The sequence below is a fragment of the Labrus mixtus genome, chromosome 10 (assembly GCF_963584025.1).
Source record: "Labrus mixtus chromosome 10, fLabMix1.1, whole genome shotgun sequence".
In the NCBI taxonomy this organism is placed as follows: domain Eukaryota; kingdom Metazoa; phylum Chordata; class Actinopteri; order Labriformes; family Labridae; genus Labrus; species Labrus mixtus.
The window spans coordinates 2,399,324-2,422,369 of record NC_083621.1 but is presented as its reverse complement, the minus strand read 5'-3'; the positions used below and the strand labels follow the sequence as shown (position 1 = coordinate 2,422,369).

Below are 23,046 nucleotides of genomic sequence, written 5' to 3'. Positions count from 1 at the left end.
TTGCCTCAATCATTACAAAATTCAGGTCAAAGCTGCAGGATGTTGAAAATGAACTAAGAGTGTCAGTCTCAAAGCTGCACCCAGGATTAAGAAGATCTGCAGCACAAAACAAGACAAACTAGTCCCTGAAATGATCTCAGGACTGGAAGTATGAATCTCAAAAGAAGATTTTCATCTTTATTTTTAGGGAGTTGTTCATCTTCAGAGAGTCAATGATTGTTGTTGCATCTTAAAATGGTGAAGTTTCATGTTGCAGTTTCACTTTTAATTTACCTTTTTGAATTTTTGTGACACGCTGACGTTGCTTTTCTTTCTTTATACTATTTTGCAGACAGTGTTTGGAATAAATTCTATATAAGAATTTGTTAGAAAAGGAAGTGACTGCAAGTGTGTTTAGTATTTGTTTTGTGTGATGATGTGTAGGCCATGGTGAGGGGTTGGGTGGAGGGGGGAGTGATAATATTATCATCTTCCAAAGAGGGGCCAAAAGGGAAAGTCTGGAAACTTCTGCTATACATTAAATACTGAATATTTCAGCACTTTGGCTAAACTCAGTTTTTATTTTCCTTTCAGGTTTTTTTCATGCTACATCTAAAAAATGTGTTTTAGTTTTTGCTAAATTTGCGATTTTCTCGATGTTAAGTAAGTCTTTTAAAAAGTCTTGCAGGTCCTTTGACAACACTTACCTTCATTTTTTTGAACACACTTTGAAGATTTCCCTGCAGTTTCTTCATCCACTCAAACAAAACCTATCCCTTGAGCTGCACAATTAACAGTAATATAGAAATAACGTTTCACATGTTGTCAGTTTCTGTTCGAAATAATAACCGGAAATGACACTTGTCTTAGCTGGACAAGACGTGAGAGATTTGACAGCAACTTCCGGTCACCATGTTGCAAAAGGACTGTAAAAAAATGCAAGGAAACAAGTGTGGGTTGCCCAAACTAACATTTTATGTTTGAAGTGACGTGTACAAAGTTCACAGAGGAAAAGGGGCTATTCTAAAATCAATTAAAATTCATAGATGAGCACCGGAGACTATTTCTTCTACTAGCTTTAGCCATTAAACAGGATGTTATTTCCTTAAAATACAACTTTATGGGATACCGTTTTTGGCCAATATTCCTGTCTTTAACTATGTGGTACTATGAAGTCAAAATATTCACATTATGGCATGGAGTTAAAGACAGAATTTGTTTTTTATTGGCAAGCTTTGATTGTAATTTAGGGGATTGCTATGCATATTTCTACTTTGAAAATCGAATCAATCACAATCTGTTAGAAAAATAATTACCTTAAGAGAACAAGGAACCTAAATTTTAAACAAAAAAAAATGTGCCTTGCCAAATTCAAAGATCTCTTTTTAATACATTGTTTTGCACATATGCAGTTGATCACTCAATTGCGCCTCTAGGGGGCGACCAGGTACATTGTATATGTACATCTTTGATTGCAGGTCCAGTAACAATGGTGACATGGGTATTAGTTAAGACAGTTGGCTTAATTACTCAAGTCACGCATGACGTGTATTCCTGTCACAGGCTGTTTTTATCCAACATTGACCCAAATAACTTTAAGAGATTCAGGAGTAACCAAAACATATCATCCCTGATAGACTAAAGAGTGTCCATCGGGTACTCAACGTCACTTTTTGTAATTACTGCTACAAAACATCCCAAAAAGTTTGCGTTAAATGCAAGCATGCCGTCTTCTTTTTAAACAGCTGGAAAGATATACTGGATGACAATCACCATCTTACCTTTCAAAGTATTAGTGCTTATGAATCCTCCCCTAAAATGACTTTTAGGGTTCAGAATTAAATTTAAAAAAAAGATTACTTGCAATGTAAATATGTTGCAACTGAGACAACAAATAAACACCCCAGGCACATGTCACATTTTTTGCACTCTTTGTTCATACGTTAAGTTTTTCAGCAACAACTTTTTGACATTGATACAGTGCAAATGCACAATAGCACAACAGACACCATAAGAGATACATATTATTTTTTAAAGTCAATACAGCAGATTAAAATAATTTGCTTGTTTGATCCCCCCCCCCCGCTAAACATAAACATGTTGGTCCTTGTATGCCTTCAGTGTCCAACAGACACGTTTTTGTTCACTGGTAGGGGCCCTTAAACACAGATAAACGTTTGGAATTCAATGGCAAGTCATTTTCCAAATGTGGTCGCCAACTTCTGCGAGGTCATGAGGTGTGGTGAAGCCGGGCACTGTCAGCATCTGTTTCCCATTCTGCCCAGGAGCAATGTGATCATCTGCGTCAGTCAGTCCAATCAGCTTCATTCATCCCATCAGCCATACTGGATCAATTTAAGCCATACTGTAAACCAGTTCTGATGTCAAACATGTCTACTTTGTCTTGATATGCATATTATATTACGAAAGAGAACCTAAGACCTGAGAAAATATCACATTTCTGCGATGTAAGACACAGAAGAAACAGTGCCGTTCACCCCATCAGTTCAACCTCCAGCTCTCAGCAGCTTCACACACTTACCAGTGTCTCCAACAAAAACAAAACGACAAACACTTACAACAGATGGACATACACATACTCAGATGGCTTAAGTAAAAGCTGACTCCGTCCATCTTCATATGTACAGATTAATTTTCTTTTTTTATATCAGTAAACATATGGTCTTTGCAGTTGTATTTTTTTTTTTAATCTGGCGATTTTTTTCCTTTTGTTATATTCAAAGTTTAAAAACAAATTATGGAGAATTCAAAAAGGGGCTTTTAGATTTCAGGCAGACAACTTGCGATGGCTTCTGATCATGGCGGCGCTGCTTTCTCAGCATCACTCGATGGAGACGCGGCCTCCCCTCGAGGCGTTTTAGATCTGCACATTAATAGTGATGCTCAAACACAAACACAGCCAATCATTTTTGAACCTCCCACCCCCACCCTCACTCTTCAAGCCTCATACCACCTTGACCATCCTTCATTAAGACAACAATTCCCAAACCCTAACAGACTTTCTCAAGTCACTGGTCCCTAATCTCCATTTCCAACTCCCTTTTCCTTCATGATCGCCCTTCTTCCCAAACATATGGCATTTGTTTACTCGCTCTTCTTGGCGGCAGCAATGGCCGAGGATTTTTTCTTGCTCAAGTAGGCCTCAATGAAGAACTGTACAAAGAGCACAAAGTAGCTGAGGTACATGAGGGAGGACCACACAATGTTCTGCATGTGGGATGGACACTCCTGGCCCTGCTGCATCCACGAGTACACCAGGTAGTTGACCACACAGCCCATTAGCATCTGGGTGATCTGGGTAATTGTGATGAACATGGCGAACTTCCGGGACACCCGGAAGCCGGCCGCCCGCAGGGCGTAGTAAGAGTACATGACAGCGTGGACCAAGTAGTTCATGGTCATGAACCAGCCGCCACCTGCCACCATGTCTTTGTAGGAGTACCAGGAGTAGAGCAGCACGGTGATGTGGTGGTACCAGTGGAGGAAGATGAGCTTCTGCTTCCTCAGGACGATGAACAGAGTGTCACCTGCAGGTTTGACAGAAGAGAGAGGGGAGGTTTACAGAGAGGATGGAGAGGAGGGGAATGATGAAAAAAAGAGACAGGAACAGGAAGACAAGGAATATCATTACAATTAACACATAAAATATTGGCCTAGCAAACTTTCTAAACCCACAAAGCTGTGGTTCTGCAATGTTAAAAAAAAAAAAGAGGTAGATGGCTTCAGGACAAATACAAGAATTTATTTAAAAGCTAAAGTTGATTTTCAACACTAATCCATCACAGTTATTCTGAATGAGGTCAAAAAAATAAATCCCAATTTGGATTAAGTTTACTTACATCTCAACTAAAAACCAGTACGAAGTTAGTCACTGTAATTATACATTTATAGTATTTATATTTTTTGTATAGTGGTTGCCATGGTTTCATGACTACACATCACTGCAGCATCCTAATGCCTGATAACTGTGAGCTTATGTGTTGAATGGTAGTAAGGTTGAAATGGTGGCTAACAGCCAATACTCTTAGTCAGTTGGACAACGTTAGCATTGTCTCGGCCAGTTTGTAATTATATCTTCTTAATGGGAATGTGTCAAGTCTTGCATCATTTCAATACAAACTGACAACACACTCCTTGAAATGAATGTATGATTCAATTTTCCAACTTCAGGTTAGTGAAATGTCTCATGGGAAACAATAAATGCAGACAAATAGGGGAACCCCGTGCCCATGTATGAAACAGTCTTGACTTACCCAGTTCTGGTGCTTTACTAAGTACAAAGGCGTACGCCCAGAACTTGCTGACCGGCCCGTTGTAAAAGCTCTGGTCACAAACTGACTGCTTCAGCCCTTTCGTCATGAGGATGTAGGTCATGTAACTCCCAGTACGGATGGCACCAAATATACTGCAAAGAAAAGAGGGATTAGACAGACATACCAAACACCTTATTCATAACTGTATTGACATGGCATGTTAATTCAATCAGTTGTAAATCTACTGACTCACATGACAACAGAGTAAAAACATAATGTGCTAATTAAAGCAGGAGAAGTTTGTGTATGGCTTGAATGGCTGACGTTGAAGTGGTCCCACATTGTTATGAATTAAGCCAATCACAGATTAAACTGTTGGCTCTTTTCTAAATTAAATACTTTAATATGTGTGTGAAATCTATTTCCACCCTCAATAACAGCAATGCTTCCTCACCTAAATACAGCGAGCGTGAGCGACCATAGCACCAGCGGTTTCCTCAGCTCAAACTTCTCCCTCTGCTTCATGACATGGCGCCCCCCGAGGATAAAGGCAGCGTAGAGTGCAGAGAAGAGAAAGGACTTCTTCCTGTAAAAGCAAAGACATTAACATGAACCCGCTTTTCACGTTTTAATTGCCGTGAGTTTAACATGCTGGGGAGGTTTTGTCTTTTCACCAGTCACTGCGTAATCTTCACAACCGCCCACAAGAAAGAAATAACATTTAAATGTGTAAGAATTCAGTCCCAGGGTCGCCCGACAAGTGAGCAACAAGCAGCCCGTCAATCATTTATTCACTTTGAGCTTTGCTTTTCTTTACAGATGTTACAAAGAAAATGAAAAACATCTGAAAGCCAGTTATCAAAGAGACATAGACTTTGGTTAAACCAAACCAAACATCCTGAAGGTCCTTACAAAAACATTAGTGGGAGTCACAAACCAAATGTTTTAAGTAAGGAATACATTATCTTCAAATATTCTTGCAATAGACTTCAAGCACAACCAAAGCCCTTATTGAAATGGCATGGATTACAAAATTAAGTATAGACGATCAGGGGCATCTAGAGTCTGATGGGGGTCCGCCGGTGTCCTGACACTCTTCCTCTTTCTTTTTCACTCCCTGACAGATAATTCCTCTTCATTTCCCTCCAGGGACTTTTATTGACAAACTATGGTTCTCACAAGAATATTACATGAGAGTGAGTTCTGTCAGATGGGGCCCCATTAGGGAGGTTTTCGGGGGGGCCCCTTACTGGCCTGGAAGCCCCAAGCAAATGCCTGTCTTGCCTGTTGACAATCAGCGCCTCTGCAGACCATGTGGAAACTGTTCATGAAAAGGACTCAGGTCTCACTTGAAGCCGAACATCATTTTGATTTGACCTCTTATGACCAAGAGGTCAAATCAAATTATAGAAACATATTTCCTGTTTGTTCAGCTAAACTTAAAGTCTTCTTCTCTCTGCTCTTCTTCCAGCAGCTTCACAATAACCACACAACAGAACTCAACCATGGCTGAGCTGACTTCACAAGCCGTGACCTGAAGTGATGATGTAATGATTTGTGTCCCGCTCCGACTCTCCCAAAATGCTTATCTTTCACTTTACAGTTATTGCTCCTATTCAGGCCCACTTTGCCACGTTTAATGGAGGACTCGTGCTGGAGCACCAGCTGGCCCGACTGAATTTCAAGAAATGCATTTCCCCAGAGCTCAGCACAATCACAAAGCGCAGGTGGTCTGACTTGACAGACTGGATGCTGAGTCGACCGACGGTAGAGTGGGGCATACTGAAAGTGGAGCAGCTTTGTTCCAAAACTCTGTTAGGTGTGTTGGACCAGGAGAAGAGTAATAGTTTGCAACAGAAAGCCAAAAAAAAGTTGGGGGAAATAACTTATTTAAGTATGCAGGTGCCAACGGGTTAGGTATTAATGGTCAGATGATGGTACTGACATCAACTACGATCCTTAAAAAAAGATAAAAGCTGGATGAATAAAAATGTAAATTAAATAATAAATACATGCGTCAGGTCTGCTCCCAGAGGAGGATGCACAGACACCAGGAATGAGGCATTCTGGGAGCCCTGGGACCGATAGTCCTGAGGATTGGGTTTAGCATTAAAGTAGCCCAAAAGTCATGTTCTAACTCTGTTATGTTGTTTATGTGCTGCTGGTTCGAGGTAAGACATGATGCAGAAATTAAACACCAACCTAAAATACAGTACTGAGCGGTATTACAACACAAATGACTCCTTTCTAAAACCTTGAGTGTGTTATTTTTATTATAATTATCATGATCTAAAGGTCTGGAGAGAAGGACCATGTTTTCATGGTCAGTTCTTTTTGTAATACAGGACAGTTAAGTGGCATGTGGGTTTTCCAGTTAAGTGGGCTGTGCAAAGCTCACACTACAAAGGCAAACATTTCTCTGAAAAGAGTGACAAAGGCAACCTCCAAAACAGCAACCCATCCTGTTCTGCAGCATCAGTTTAGTGCAAGAAAACATGTTTCTATGCGTCCTCCCAGTGCATGTCATTAAAACAAGAGCTCCTTCCGTCCCCACCTTGCCGTGCACGTGGAGCATTAACTGCTGTTGTCATAACAGCAAACAATCAGCAAACTCATTTTTAGAAACAGCAGAAGAACAATAACAGAGCGAGCTATTTGGAAATGAAAGGCATCATTGTGTGTCAGTATTCAGAGAATGAAGGATGCCACCTTACTGCTCCTGCAGGATGCCCACTGACTGGTTTAGGCCACCTCCGCAGAACAAAGGACAAAGCAGTACAGTCAAAGACAAACAGCTGCCTTCACAGAACGACAACAGGGTTGGACTGCAGGATGACATCACTGTTTCTCAAGTCCACACGAAGGAGGGGAGAAGAGAGCAACACAGAGGCCTACATACTGTACAGAGGGCAGAGAAGATTTAGAGAAGCAACCATCTAAATACTCCCTTCAGTGTACTGCTGTCTGAGGTCAAAGGTCAAGAGGTCAGGTTGATATGGTCTAAGCTGGGATGCTTCATTGTCCCATTCTAGCCTGCCAGTTTTGGCTTTCATTTACTTTCTTTCAAATCAATCAGTTGTAATGATCAAGTCTTTATTTACTGTAATTCTTCCTCTTTATTAATTAAAACTTTAAACTGTAATGCAGAAAGGACAAACATGTTGGAGTCAATAGATGTTTTGCTGCTTCAGTTTTCCAGGACAGAAACACTAAAGCAGGTTATGAAGAATAATAAAAGTAGACTTTTGCAAACTTTTTATACAGTTTGTTGCTTTTTGAGGATACAGATTAGTGTGTTTCCTTGTGTGACTCTCTCTGCAACCGGCATGTTTCTCATTTTGACACGTGCATTTTTGGACTTCTTTCCGGTTTGTAAGATGCCATAATCCATTTCACCAACTTAAACAAGTTTAGACTTGATCAAACTGACTGTGAACTCTATACCCAGCCTAACCCAAGTACACAATGTTTTCCCCTATAGGTTTTTGTTCTAGGGGCGGTCCCACCTGGCAAGGGGGTAGGGAGTGGGGGGGGGGGGGGGGGGGGCACATGCAGGGAACACATTTTTCTCATGATATTAAACTCATCTCCAAACAAAGACCAGTACTTTGTATGTGTCTTTCTGTTGGCTTTTAACCTACATTGACTTGATAAAGTTGAAAATTAAACCCTAAAATATTGTACTTTAATGTTGTAAGTAGTTATGATTGGTGGGGAGTAGGGGAAATAAATGATGCTCCTCTGAATGCATGCGCGTACACCTTGTGCCAATCTTTCTCATCAATGTCATCCACAGTGACTGACACTGATTCTGCTGAGAGACTCACTGTCTGGTTTGCTGTAAAAACATTTCCTATTGACGCCGACAAATCCAAACAAACAGAAAAAATCAGAAGATAGTGCTGAAAGTTCCAGCCTCAGATCCGCCACAAAAAAGAGCAGAGCAGAGATTTTGCATAAAAGGCGCTCAGAGAGTTAAATTAGTGTGAATAAAATTATGTAAATTATAAGTATTAAGTATTTGGAGTGGGCCGCCACTCCAAATGGATGGTAGGATTAAAACTGTGTGCACCTAAATAAGGAAAAGGCAGATGAAAACTATTCCTGCAATGTTCTTTTATAATCAGACTCAAAGGTGTTTTGAGGATTAAATGTTATATTATTATCATGATGTGCAAGTAGACTAGGCCAAAGGGGAAGATGTGCATGGCTACTGCAGCAGGTTTAAAGGATGGATTACCCTGATGTCAGAAAAAAATAATAAAAAGGGCAAAGCAAGCCAAGGGCATGGTCAATGACCGGTTGGGGGAGGGGCTGCTGTTGTCTTTGCTAACGCTGTGAAGTGCCAGCTGCAGCCAGGCTGCGTCTGCAGTCACAGGAATCTATTTAAGACATCAGTGTGAATTCACATCATCCCTTCATGCTCCCCCAGCGCCTCTGCAGCTACAACTCTCTGACCCACCTTCAGGATTCAGATTCAGGGTTTCCCACTTCTTGGTGATTGAAATAAGCTGAACTTCTCACAACATGAACGACGACATACGAGTGATTTTTTTGATTTTATAATCACTGGGATAAAAGCCGCTCTGTCACAACTCGTTAGAGGTAAAACATGTATTAGTGGGGACACAACATAAGTTATTCAACAATGACAAAATATTCAACAAATAGCTTCACCAGCTGAAGAGATTCTGGCTTCTTAAAGGTACAAATTAAACGTAGACTTAGTCTTATAGAAAAGTAATGCAGCTCAATCATCACTCCTGGGTGTCCATACATGTGTGGTAGTGATTGAGTCTGTAGAGACCCTGGCCTCCGTCTGGATTTGGATGTTTTGGTTCATTTGGGACATTTCTTGGCGTGGAGTGGGTGTGTTTCCCCCAGCCAATGACAGCGCCCAGGTGAGTTTTGGAGTGGATACACTTCAGCGATTAGACGCCATTCAAACCAGCGAAGAAGAGAAAATATAATCATATACCAAAAGAAAAGCCATGCAGATAAAGCTCGTTCCAAATCGAGGGTGAACCTTTGGGTTTGCTTTCAACCTCTGACGCGAAATGGTTTTCTCTCTGTTGGACAGGCAGCTGTTATACATCTGTGGTTAGCTTGTGCTAGCTTGCTAAATAACTCTCTTTTCCATTACAACAGATATAATATTCTCAGTTAGCCTGCAGTGTAGGTACAAGCAGCAAATGTACACACAAACCCTGCAGTGGGTGAGCGCTTCTGGTGGCGGTGAGCCCAGGTGGAGGGGCCCAGTATGTTGTGTTTACAAGCTGCTACCACATTAGACTCTACCTTTAACACCCACTGAAACACATTGGAGAATTTGAACGACAGGACAAATGCACATTTTCTGACATGTATCATCTCTTTTACACTTTGTGATGCATCTTAAAGATTGAGGCCATTCTGTGGAAATAAATATTTTTGTTATCTGAGGCAAAGGCAGCCCACAAAAGCACCATATTACTATGAAATCCTGGTTTCTCAGATATGAGGATTACATTTTATTCATGCTATTTAGTTTGTGAAGAGTTCATATTTAGCATATTGCATTCGCTTCAGTGCGACACCAAGACACCACACCGTGGCTGTGGCTCAGTGGCAGAGTCACCTGATCCTGACCTGCCATCACTACATTGGACAATATATTACAGCGGCATGGCAAGAAGCTTGACTCTGCTGTTTGTCGGAGCGGGCCGAGGCAGCACAAACGAAAAACGACAACGTCAGAGCTCTTTTGGGGAGCATCAGCATGGAGCAGTAACACAATCAGCAGAGATTTTGTGCTTGCTGTAAAACATGCGGATGTCCTCCAGCTGAGATTTCCTCAAAAAAAAAAAAAAGAGAACAGCAATGGTATCTTCTTGAAAGAGTATAGGGACCCTAGATCTTCACCATGGATGACAAAGTTAAAGTCGCCTTTTTAATGTCTATAAAGCGCTTTGTACTGAAAGAAAAGGTTACAGACCAATCATGCTCATATCATTAATTAAATACTTTTTCTCCTTGAGTGATTTTAAAGCAGTTGTTCTTTATGTTGTTAAACCATGCATTGTGACAAACGTTGATTTACAGTAACCGCTAACTAAAGAGAACAATCAAAGTACACATCCAGCCGGGTCATTCTTCAAAAGCTGCTCATTTAGGGAGGGAGGGCATCTCTGGCATGTCTTTGTCATGTGTGCTTGTTATTTCAGGGTGAGGCCCCGAGTGAGAGGCTGGGCGTAGGCCATGTTTTCACTGCTGCAGAATAATAACGCTGAATATCTGAGATGCCCAAAAATACAGGTGTTCAAATCACACAGATAATGTGGTCCAGCAAAACAGTCTATGCACAAAATGATCAATTACAAATGACAAAACTGTGCAAAAAAAGAATACTTCATCACATCCTACCCATTTATAAATGTTTCTGGTGCCTTATCCATCCTATATTAGATTGCACATACTGCATACACATCTGTATAAGAATTGATATATGTACAGTATATATATTGATATATGTGTATATAGGGCTGTCATCATTAACGTGTTGATCACGATGTAATTAAGGTCAGAAATTCAAGTATTGATTGTTTTATTGCATTAACGTCATGTGCTTGTATTTTGTCCCTTTAGGCAACCCTTAGATGAGCCATTGCAGTGTCTCCCTGCTGTCACGGTGACGGATAAGAACAACACTCCTGTGCCTTTGAGTGGCTCATTTCCCTTTGTGTTTGGATAGGTCTATTAGTCTGTGTGCAAGGCTGTGCACAACGTTTCATGCTTTAACCACCTCCAGGGACAGAGGGGGACCCCGCCGGTCTCTGGGATTGGTACAGTGGGAGTCCCGGGCTGAAATGTTTGGGAAACCCCTGCTCTATTCTCCACATGGTTTATACATTGTTGTATTTGTGGCCGTACATATGGCTCATTTTGTACCAGGTCACTTGAATACTGTTAACACCTTGGTTTTTAGTTTTGTGTTTAGTGAATGAACTTCCAAACTCCATTCGATCTGCAGAGTCCCTCTGCACCTTTAAGAAAAAGCTAAAGACCCAGCTCATTCATGAATACCTACTAACTTAATGATGATGGTCTCCATATTATTGATGATGATGATGGTAATGACGATGGTTTTTGTTTGATGACGACGACTTATAAGATGGTTTCTATACTGATTAGAGCTCTCAAGAACTGCCCTCAATGTTGTGCTTTGCCTCTGGTCACTTCCTGTCAGCACCTGTGTGTCCAATCAGACTCAAAGCTGATCGTTTGCTCTTACTCACATTGTTCCCTTTTTTCTAGATCCTTGCTTGTGTTGTTCTTACTCTCTGATGTACATCGCTTTGGATAAAAGAGTCTGATAAGTGAATTGTAGAATTGTAGTGAATTGTTACAAGCTGCTTATTAATTAAGTACTCTATCGACCTATCCATCTACATATATATCCTTCCATCCATCTCTCTAAGTATCTATCCATCAAATCCATCCATTCAAGTGTCTATCCATCAATCCATTTATGTACATATCTATCCATCCATACTAGCAGGGCCAGGCATCATCTTATAACACTGTAAAACTGTATCACAATCAAAATGTACTTGTGTACTATATTCCTGTGGGTTAAGGCTTGTACCTGTACTTGCACAAACCCTAGTGGTACAGAACATAATAACTTAGGTTGCTGAGGCTGCAGACCCTCCCCTCCCCCACTGACAGTGTTGTATTAAAGCTGCTGGATAACCTGCTGTGGAACTTGGATCTGTATTAGCTGGTCCAGGAGATTTTAACGGTTACGTAATCCTGAGTTTGCGGTCTGAGGATGAGTCTGCATGCTGGTGCCCGCAAGCTGGTGTCTCACTGTCTCATTGGAGTGTGTGTTTGCAGTGTCACATTTGCAAATGCAACTGCATGCACAACACTGTGTGTACACATGAGTGCACAGAAACACCAAACTCCCTTCAGTAGACGTGTAACCTGATATTCCCTGGGCTTATTGTCTCTGTATCTACCACAGTGGGATAAATCAGAGTTACTGTGCCAAAGTGCAGGATGAGCAGCGAGCTACTAAATGAGAACAAGAGTTGCTGTAAATAAGACCTGGCTATTATAGAGCAATCTGTGGACAAAGAAGCACGCAGATATAATCCTGTTAGAAACACGCCATCCAGCCCCCAGTAACAGCATGCGATCCCCTGTTGGACTTAACAGCAACCAGGCTTGTATGTAATGTGAAAATGTGAGATAAATCACTCATCTGCTTTATTGCTTTCTGCATCTAGTCGCCCACATTTATCTGCTCAGGAAAACATGAGGGTACTCCTCTTGATAATTATTTCAGCCTGTTAAGTGCTTAGGAGCATCTTGAGTCATACTTATTCTAAGTAGCCAGAGCCTGCGTTGTATTGTCTGGCACTTACTAGTGCAAACGTGATGTACAGTTTTATATTTCTGTATTCAAACTATTTTCAAATAACAGCACATTAATAGAATATGTGTGATTCACTTCCAAGCCTCTTGATGAAGATTTATCCTTCCATCTTTCGACCAACATGTCATCTCCGACATTGTTCTGATGTTGAAAAATGTTTACAACAGAAGCACCATATTTGGTTTAATATACGATATGATACGACACGATACAATACGATGGGATAGGATACGATGGGATACAATACGATACTCTTTATCGCCCCCATGTGGACATTTGTCCTCTACTCAGGTGTTACACACATTTAGCGGCCTCTACACAAGAATAAAACAATAAATTAAAATAACAAACCATATGTTAACAGAAAGGCACACCAATGAAAACCATTGGTAATACATTGTGCACATTACCCATAATGCACCAGACCCACATTAAAAAGAACAGATAGGATGACAAAACACTATGAAGCTATGATGACTACCCGTCCAACCTTAAGAAGCTTTGTGTGAATTCAAATGTGATGTAAACTATTAGCCACATTTGGACACTGTTGACGACTAACAGATTATGACTATTGTTTTGTATAGCAAAATGTAAGAAAAGTCACCTAAACCAAAAGGATTGTTTTTCCTAAAAAGAGCCTATTTATACCTACCCGGTTTGTGACTACTGGTGTTGCTGCCATGGACTGATCTTTTGATGAGCAGTCCCTGTCTTGTGCACACAAACACCACATGATGGCAAGAATGTGCAAGTCCAGCACAATGGCGACCCAATATTTACCCTTGGTACTTCAGAGGGCAGAAATGTTATTGTGTTCAGCATGCGAGCCATATGCAACTCCACTGGTGTAAAGTTGATGGAGATGGCAAGAAAGCTGAAATATGCTGCTAGGGGAAGGGGAAAAAAATGAAACCCGGCCAAACGGAAAGCTTCACAAAGAAGATTGGACCCAATGGGGCAGTGTTTCATCTGACTGAGTCAACATCACATACAAGCTCTTAAATGTAACTATGTTTGTTTTCTAATAGACATTTTGCCACTTGGAAAATGATCAAGCTTGGAGCCGGATATAGTCTGCCTCCTTCATGAGGGGCGACATATTTACTAGTTTATCTAACACTATGTCTCAATGCGTACAAAGTCAACAGACCATACGGTAGAAGGAACTGTTCTTTCCCTCCTTTGCAGCAAAGCTTTTCTTTGACACTCTGATAACATCTTATAGTGACATAAGAGTGGCTCTAGACTCCAGGCAGAACTTAAATCCTGCAGAGCCAGCCCACATCTTCATCTCTGGTTTCACCAGTTGCAGGAAGGACAGAAGCCGAGCAAACGGCAAGCCTGGGGAGAACTCTGGGGGAACATGGTCGGAAATGATCAGCATCATCGTGGGATGCTCTCGTCCATTTGGCATCAACAAGCAGAACCAAGACTTTTCGAATCAAACTGTTTAACCACCAGGAGGAAGCAGGAGAATTGCACTCTGGAATAAAGATTATATTTCTTGATCTAGCATAATTATAAAAGTTGTTTGCTTTGACTTGATTTGCTTTTGGAGTCTTCAAAGAATAAATAATCACTCGGTACTTTTTATGGTAAGCAATGCATTTAGGACTACAAAAATAACAAACTACAGGTAGCTTATTTTTTGCAATAAAGGCAGCCCAATTCTTTTGACACATAAAATCAACAAACATGTTCGTATTTATTGTTACCACTCTCCACAATGTTCTGCATTGCCACTAGGGTTGTCATGACACCAGACACTGGAAAAACATGTTGAAATATACATGTTTTGATACCACAGCAACAGAAACAGAAATCCTTGGCACCCAAAATTGGGTATTTTCTTGTTTTCAGTTTGCAAGTAAAAAGCTGCACACTGTCTAAATGACACAAATACTCCGCCAATGTTTCGTTGCCAACATATTTGTGTAATTTAGACAGCATGACGTTGCCAATCTATTCGTGCAACTCAGCGAGAGTGCAAAAGTTTGCTTGCAATTTTATGACTCCACCCTCCTATTCATCTTTCTCTTATGTAGCTGAAGTTTTTATAAGGCTTGCTACTTTTTGATACCATCAATCATATTGTAACATTTTAAAATGGTACTCAACACCGCAGGTCACACCTACACATTCACACACTGATGGTAGAGGTTGCAATGTAAAGAGTCCATCGAAGTAACTAATCCATTACATATGCGGCTGACGAAGCAGCGGGAGCAGTTCGGGGTTAAGTGTCTTACCCATGGACACATCAGACATGTTGCTTCAGCAGCTGGGGATCGAACCCTCGACCTTCCGATTGAGAGATGACCGACTCAACCAACTGAGCCACAGCCGCCCCAACGTGAGAAGTATTGAAAATCTCAACCACCTTAACTGTGACTTTAGATCATGTATCCTCTCTCATCGCCTGCCTTTAAAGCATGCATCTCAAAACCATCAAATCCATTTGCCTCTTCAATCCCATCTCAGCTCTGTTCTGTCCACTGAAATGATACCCTGGTGACAGAATGGAAGTCGGGTGTATCTTTTGGTCTCAGCCATCCAACAGCAGGGCTCGAGCACCCTGAGACAAAAGGCTGCGCTGCTCGTTGGCGGAACAAGTAACATGAGACTTGAAAGGAAGAGAATTATCGTCTTAACTATTCAAGTGCGATTGTAACCTGACCTCCACAATCAGTTAATGAGCTGTAACTCTGAATGAAGAAAAGGAAGTGATGAGCTATGTTAAGTCAAATAAAACCATCAAAACTAAGCATCATTCCTATAGCCAACAACACCAACAATTTATGCAAAAGACTAGAGCTGCTGAATCATTAAACAGATGTGGGAATAAGCCTTAACAGACAGAAAAGAAGAAGCAGACAACAACAAAGATCTCATTGTTCATTCTGGCTGCATCGCCCTCAGACTCTGCGTCCCTTGTTATCAGTCCAGACCAAAACCCACCAGAGATCCATCAGAAGTGAAGAGACCTGCGGGGATGCTGCCTGTCCTGGAGGCTTTTCAAAAAGGAAAAAAAAAACAGACAACCACATATTCCAACCAAGCAACCTGCATTGTAATGAGACCCGGGGACGTCTGTGAGGGCTCAGAGTGAGTCAGCAGGTAAAATGGATAACTGCTCTGGTTAAGATGGGAACACTGCACTGCAAAAACACAACGATCTTAATACCAAACAGGCAGCGCCATGTTCTGCAGCACCATAACACAAAATCGTATCAAATGCATTGACATTAGAGACACAAATCCCAAATGCATCGATACAATGCCAACGCTCACTCTGCTCAGCATACATAATCCTCAACAGCACGTTACACAACCGTCTGCTATACGATCATTCTGATTTGTTTATTCCAATAACACTTTTTTTTCCATCATGTGAGCACCTACTCTGTTAAATTATATGCTTTTAAATCTATTATGTTAGCTTCTGAAGCCTGTTAGTACTACACCAATGGAGGTATAAGCAGCAGCTGTACAGTGAAGCAGCTTTTGATGTACACATGGGTAGAACGAAAGGATCCTCAGAGGGTTTTATTTATAATGTTAATAGATAAAATACCACTGCTAAGTCGTTTCTTCAATTGTATACACATGTTTAAACATATCAGGTAATGAAATGACAAAAAACACCAATGATAACTTGTTTAATTAGACGTTGATTTAGTGAAAATGTCGGATACAAAGAATTTCAGACATTAACCACTTTGGAAATCCACTTCATTCCACCCCAAAAGAAAATCACATTTCTTATTATTGTTACGTATGCATTCAGCATAGTGGACAAAAATCATGTATCAGCTAAATGCAGTTAGTGAGTTACCGACATTTTTGTAAACAATGAATCTGATATCTGAAATGGAAAATTATTTAACACCCTGAAATTTCCAGTTTTAAATGTAGAGTAAGTAGATTGGTCCTAAAAAATGAAATACACACTTGGTTAAAAGCATCTGCTAAGTGAATTGTAGAATTGTGGAAATGTAGACTTATACAAAAGTGAAGCTGCTCGATCGTCCCTTCTGGGCCTCCATACAGGTGTGGTGGTGACTGTGTCTGCAGAGACCCTGTCCCCTAACTGGATTTTCATGTTTAGGTTTGGTTGACTCGGGGCGTTTCTGGGCGGGGAGTTGGTGTGTTTCCTCCAGCCAATGACAGAGCTCAGGTGAGTTTGGGAGTGGATACAATTCAGCGATTGGATGCTTATGAAGCTTGTTCCAAAACGAGGGTGAACCTTGGGTGGCATTCACCCACGGACGCAGAGTCGGTCTGCTTTCTGTTGGACGGGCAGCTGTCAAACACCGGCAGTTAGCTTGTGCTAGCTTACTAAAGAATCTGCTTTTCCATTAAAACACGTGTCATTTTCTCAGGTACCTTGCAGTGTAGGTACAATCAGTAAACGAACATGCTAACCCCTGCAGTGGGCGTCCGCTTCTGGTGGCGGTAGCAAAACAAAACTGGAAAGGTTTGTTCTGCACACTCCCACCCAACAGTACCTGTCACATGTGAAGCTAAAACTTTCACTTTGACTTGTAAAACTGAGATACAAAGTGGCTGCACGAGCTATTTTAGTCTCTTTCATCCCTCTCTAGTCTTTTCCTTTGACGATGAGTCGTACTTTTGAAGGATATGTTTTGAATGAGGGGCTTTAATAACATTTCAGCTGATGTGACTCGTTCAGAGTTGTACCTGACTTCACTTTGCACTTTCATTCTCAGGCCCCGGGTGTTTTGAGATGCTGCTGACACTCTTAAAAATAACCACAAAGCAATGACGTCAGCAGTATGTGATGAAGAATATTTTTCCACCCATCTATTTTTGCCACCTTTCTCATTTGTCCTGCAAAAACCGAGGTGTTATGTGGTCTGTGCAGTCAAGTTGCACACAACGTTTGTTTTAATTGCTCACTGATATTGGCTCACCTCTAAAAAATCAGAGGCATGTATTGAAACTGAAGCACATGCACTGTGTTGTTCCTGTTCCTCAGGTGCGCCTTCATACAGTAAGCTATGGGAGGAAACTACGATGACACTTCCTTTTTCTGATCTTCTTCTGTTTGCTTCATTGTTCTCTCATCACAATGCCGAGCTGTCTGCTGCCAGCCTGAAGGGAACACATCAGATCAGTGTACCAACCTCCATTCATCCCTGCACAACAACGACATACGTGAACATACACATGTGCAGTGCTTTCGCAAAAAACATCTGTCTTTGCAATGCATCACCTTTAAAAAGTGATTTAAAGTGAGAGCGCCTCAGGCTGCACTCAGAAAAAGACAATAGACTGGAGTCATAAACAAGACGTCAGATGGCCCAAGGACCTCTGCAGAACAAAGCACGACTATTTATGAGTTACACACAGCTCATGACTGATTATATTTGAAATTTGAAAGGCAATCGTGAGCATGATGAGATACAAAAATATCTTTTTAGCCTTGCTAAGAATATCAAGCAACTTACTTTACATGCAGCTCGTTATAACCACGGCTGAACAATCTTTGATCACCAACACTGGGAGAAGAGGATATCAAACAGGTACTGAAGAGTTTAATGCACTGTGATTTAAACAGAAATAATGTTAAAGAAGAGACTGCATCAATGTGTATGCTGCTTTAATCCCTCCTTGGTCCTGCAGGTACTTGTAGCAGCGACAGTATCCATGTATAATGTAGACTTAAGATAAATAAATAAATACAGTACTATATAGGGGTGTAAAGGTACACGTTCTCGGACCGGACCATTTCAGGGCTGGTATGGGACACACCTTTTGGTTAGTAAATTGTAAAAAAGTTCAAACATAAACTGTGCAAACTGTGCAGATTACTAGTTCCTCGAGTCCTGTCGGTTTGGACAGTTGAATATAATCGGGATGGAGTTCTTTTTACGGACTGACTCTTAAGTTTCGTTTTCATTTTCAGCGATGATCCTGCAGCATGATAGAATGAACACCTCCCTCCCCAACAGACAGACTTTTGCTAATAATTCTGAATGGGCCAAAGCCATAAACAAATGCCATTAAAGTTCTTATATCAACAGAGGGACATTTGAATAGTTCTGAGATGAAACTGTCCCAGATGTGATTATGTTTATTATGTGCTCAAAGGGCATTCAAAAAACTGTTGCCTTAATAAACTAAAAGGTGGAAGTGTAATTAAATATGAATATTTTTACATATAGGATATATTAATTACTTCATTTCATTCTAAAATATTTTACTTCATTCATATCTTTTATTTATTGGAGACTCTTTTGGTTGAAGGATGCAGTATAAGTTTATTTTTTATTTATTTTACAATGTTTAATTTAAAATGTTATTAAAAAGTAACCTGAGCAGGTGTACAAGTCTGAACTGTCGATGCTGCACTTAGCCCAACGTGTAAAAGGGAAATTCTAAATGTTCCTAATAAAGAAAAAAAAGTGTTGCATCAGGTCCCTTTACTGTACCGAAAATGTACCGAACCGAAGCTTCTAAACTTGGAACCGTACCGAACCGAAATGTTTGTGTACCGTTACACCCCTACTCAGGGACGCTGCCAGGAACTCTGGGCCCCATGAAAAGATATCTCATTGGACCCCACCACAAACCACAGTGTTAAAGGAATTACAGTGAAAGTTATTGTTATGAGCACACTGTGAAGAAAGACTTCTCTTTAGGCCGATAACTTAAAAAACTAAAAAATTAAAAATTAAAAACTAATCATTTTTAACCGCCCCTGTCAGTTAAAGGCCCTTAGAATTGTCCTGACTTTTCTCCCCCCTAAAGGCGCCCCTGATTGCAAGTTCTTGAGTATTAAGATTTCTGTCAGTGCCCATCCCTAAAATAGACCGGGACTTTCATTTTGAAATCGTTATCTGATTCTGACCCTGAACTTTTAAAATAATGTAAATGGAGGCGTAAATGCTGAGCAATGAGGCCTCACCCAGGTGATTTCAAGAAGAGGTTAAACTACTCATTTGTTTGCTTGCTTTATTTATTTAAAAAAAGATGCAAGTTATTACAAAAATAGGAAATTCAGAAACAGAATCTTAAACAATTTGAAGTGAAACACACAAACACAGAGCTATGTGACAACTTGTCAGTCACAAAAGTGCAATCAGCAGTCGGCTCAGTTCCTTTGAATTTCAAGCCCAGATAACCGAAGGTGCTTCACCCGGGCTAAACACATAAAGGTGTGTGGTTAAAGTATGTTATCAATGTTCTACTGCACATAAAGCTTTTGGTTTTAGTCTTTGTTCACATCCTTTGCATTCACAGTAGTTGAGTTTCTGTTCTCTGTCTGACCCTGAAGTCATAAAAACATGTGCAGCTCAGTCAGCTTCTCCCTCGACATTATGGATTTAATAAAAAACTCATCAAATCCTTTTTTTTTTTTGCAGTTGTTTCACGTATATAAGCCATGAGCAGTGTGCACTGGCCCAGTCTGACATCCTCCACTGCCGGAGCAGCAGAGACAAGTCAGCTCAGATCAGCTGCGACGTGATTGGCTGATGCTCTGTCAGCAGACATCAGAAGATGAACGTGATTGGTCAGTTCTCGGTACCAGGGAAAGGACAGCTCCTACACTCTGCTGCCATGCCGTCTCCCCCACACACAAATGCAGATTTCATTCCAACGAACAAGAACCGAACTGTTGTGAGAGCGGCTGCAGGAGCTCTCCTCAAAACTTCAGCTAAAAATAACAAAAAGTAAAACGTGACTTCTTTTTTTTTTTTTTAAACTTTCAATGAGATGACAGAGGAAGTGAGATGAATGCGTCCTGCTCACCATGTGCTGCTCTCTCTCTACAAACCCACTGCCTCTGAATGTTTAATGAAGCCTGTGCTAACTTTACGCATGACTCATTTTGATGGGCTGTGAACCATTTCTTGCTCAACCTGGCACACACACACACACACACACACACACAGGATGACGATGACTCTTTAGACACTCCACTCTGGATATTTGCACATACAGTATAACCCTCCATATGAAACGTATCAGTGCACACAACCACACAGCAATATTTACTGAGCATCAGTAGAAACACGGGGCGGTATCAGTGAAGTGTGACCGTGCTGTTTGCACAAAGTCCTGCAGACACAGGCGAGGGCAAACAACGACAGTTACAGCAATCAGGTTTTAATCTGAAATCATGGAGCTCTGAATATGTATGTGAAGATCATGCTGCAAGCTACTGCTTTGATCTCGATATGTTTGAGTCCTTCTTTTGCCAAAAACAGTTGTTTGTTAAGGTCTGTTTGTCCATTAATGGCTATAAGGATGCCTGATTTACTAATCCAGTCGTCTTTTTTTTAAGTAAAAACACAATCCAGTCTCTGATAACGACTTCCACGCAGTTTTTCCTCCAGTTTTCTAATTTGTATTCATGTGAAATCTTTCAGTTTCATGGTGACAGTTGGGAGAAAACAAGTTCTTGTAAGCGTCCTGTTTACTTTAAGAGCCTCAGATGGAAACTTTTACTTTTTTCTCTCTGGTCCTTTAAAGGTTTAAAATCATCGATAAGATTTAAGTTGTTTGCAGCTATTATTCATTTTTCTATCAAGCAAAGATTGTATTGCACATGTTGTTGTTAGCATGCAATATGTTGCATTTAATGAACTTTATAATGTGATGGTGGGATTGTTCATCTTTTACTGACTTTGGAGTATGAAAGCAGCAGTTTGAAGACACATCCCCTTCGACTCAGCAGCACATTTCCTTTATTATTCTCAGTATTTTATAGTGTAGATGATCAGTCTATAGATCATACAGGACGATAGTAATACACTGATAATGAGGTGCAAGGTGTTAGGTCTTCTGTTTGTTGATTTTCAGCTTTCAGTACGGTTTCTGGATATATATTTTTTTAGCTCTGACTTGCACAATAACACGCAGTATTCTGGCTGTGCATCCTTTATACTCAGTCCTTCACAGTGATTGTACAGTCCGGTGTTTTGCTGAGTGGTGACTGCAGGAGGATGCAGTTCAGCAGCATGGAGGTGCAGGCTTTGGTTCAATATGCCACTGGGCCAGTGACTTGACTCTAAATGGATGAGGCAGCCGCTGTAGCCATGGATGACCTTTACAATAGTAGTATCGCGGTAACGGATGCAGGGAGAAATAAATCACGGGAAATCAAGGACAAATCCGTCCCGTTAAAAGATGCGTGATGCCCAGAAGCGGATGTAGTGATCTGAGACAAGAGCATCCTGACTCAAAAGGCCCCTGCGCGATTTTTGTTCATTTTATGAAGCCACAAGCTGCAATTTGCGGATGATGACAAGAGAGCTGATATAACAGGATACAGCGAGGTTTAATCCCGGTGAACGAGGCTGATGCATGTGCACCGTTACAGCATTCATGTTACCCTGAGCACGTACACACACCTCGGTGCATTCTCGATTTAAACATATAGAGGATGAAAACCGAGCAGCTGGCATAATAATAATGGTAGGAAATAAAAGCCTTACCAGTTCTCCTGCATCCATCGGATGGCTTCGTCCTCGTTGAACTGTCGCTCAAATTCGTACTCTTGCAGAGCGAGCACCGACATGCTGGCTGTTCTGCCTTTTAATCTTCACACTTGCTGCTGAAACAAGACGATACTCGAGCTGTTTCTATTTAGTCTGTTTCCTCGCGACCCTCCACTCGCATCGCTCGCGCTGCTTCCAGGACCTCGCGGTTGTGCGCGAGCAGCTCGGCAGTCGCGGCACCTTCCTCCTCCACCGACTGCTGAGCCTACGCCCTCTTCCCACCAGAGAGCAGCACCCCGGGTCCTAACGCCGCCGAGTTCGGGATCCTCTGTCGTTACAACCCATTTGAATATGAGGGACAAAAAATGACTAAAGTATAAATAAATAAATTAATAAATAAATAAATGTTGGGAGAAATGCATACAATAATGTATAAATAAATAAATAATTTAAAAAATGCATCGATAAATATATAAATGTTGAAAACAATACATCAATGAATAAATAATAAATACACTTTGTTAATGAAAAAGGCTATTTATATATTTGTACATTTATTTATTCATTTATTAGCGTATTTCTACAGTTATATATGCATCAATGCATACATTTCCAAATTAATTGAGTTATTAATTTCTTTCCGTATTTTTACATTTACACATTTATTTCTGTGTCCAGGTCGTAAGAGGAAAAGTATATATGTAAAATTTGCTTCTGTCTGTTTTTCAAAATTGAGCAATCCTACTTCAGTAATGTTAGGACGGCCCACTTAATTTACATATTTACTTTTCCTTGTACAACATGGACACAGAAATACATAAATAAATATATGAATATATTTATTTATATATTTATTGATGCATTTATTTAATTATTTATTTATTCATACCTTATTGTATGCATT

The 23,046-nt window shown here is 40.7% G+C and overlaps 1 protein-coding gene across 1 annotated transcript; it reads right to left on the bottom strand.

Moving 5' to 3' along the window:
• Positions 1-932: 932 nt before the first annotated feature.
• Positions 933-22,382, bottom strand: elovl6 (ELOVL fatty acid elongase 6). The gene is made up of 4 exons (XM_061047565.1): positions 22,140-22,382; positions 4,708-4,839; positions 4,254-4,405; positions 933-3,527 (listed from the first exon to the last, which is right to left on the bottom strand). Exons 1-4 carry the CDS (start codon positions 22,220-22,222, stop codon positions 3,085-3,087), a joined length of 810 nt encoding a protein of 269 aa, XP_060903548.1. The 5' UTR covers positions 22,223-22,382; the 3' UTR covers positions 933-3,084.
• Between the last annotated feature and the right edge of the window lie 664 nt (positions 22,383-23,046).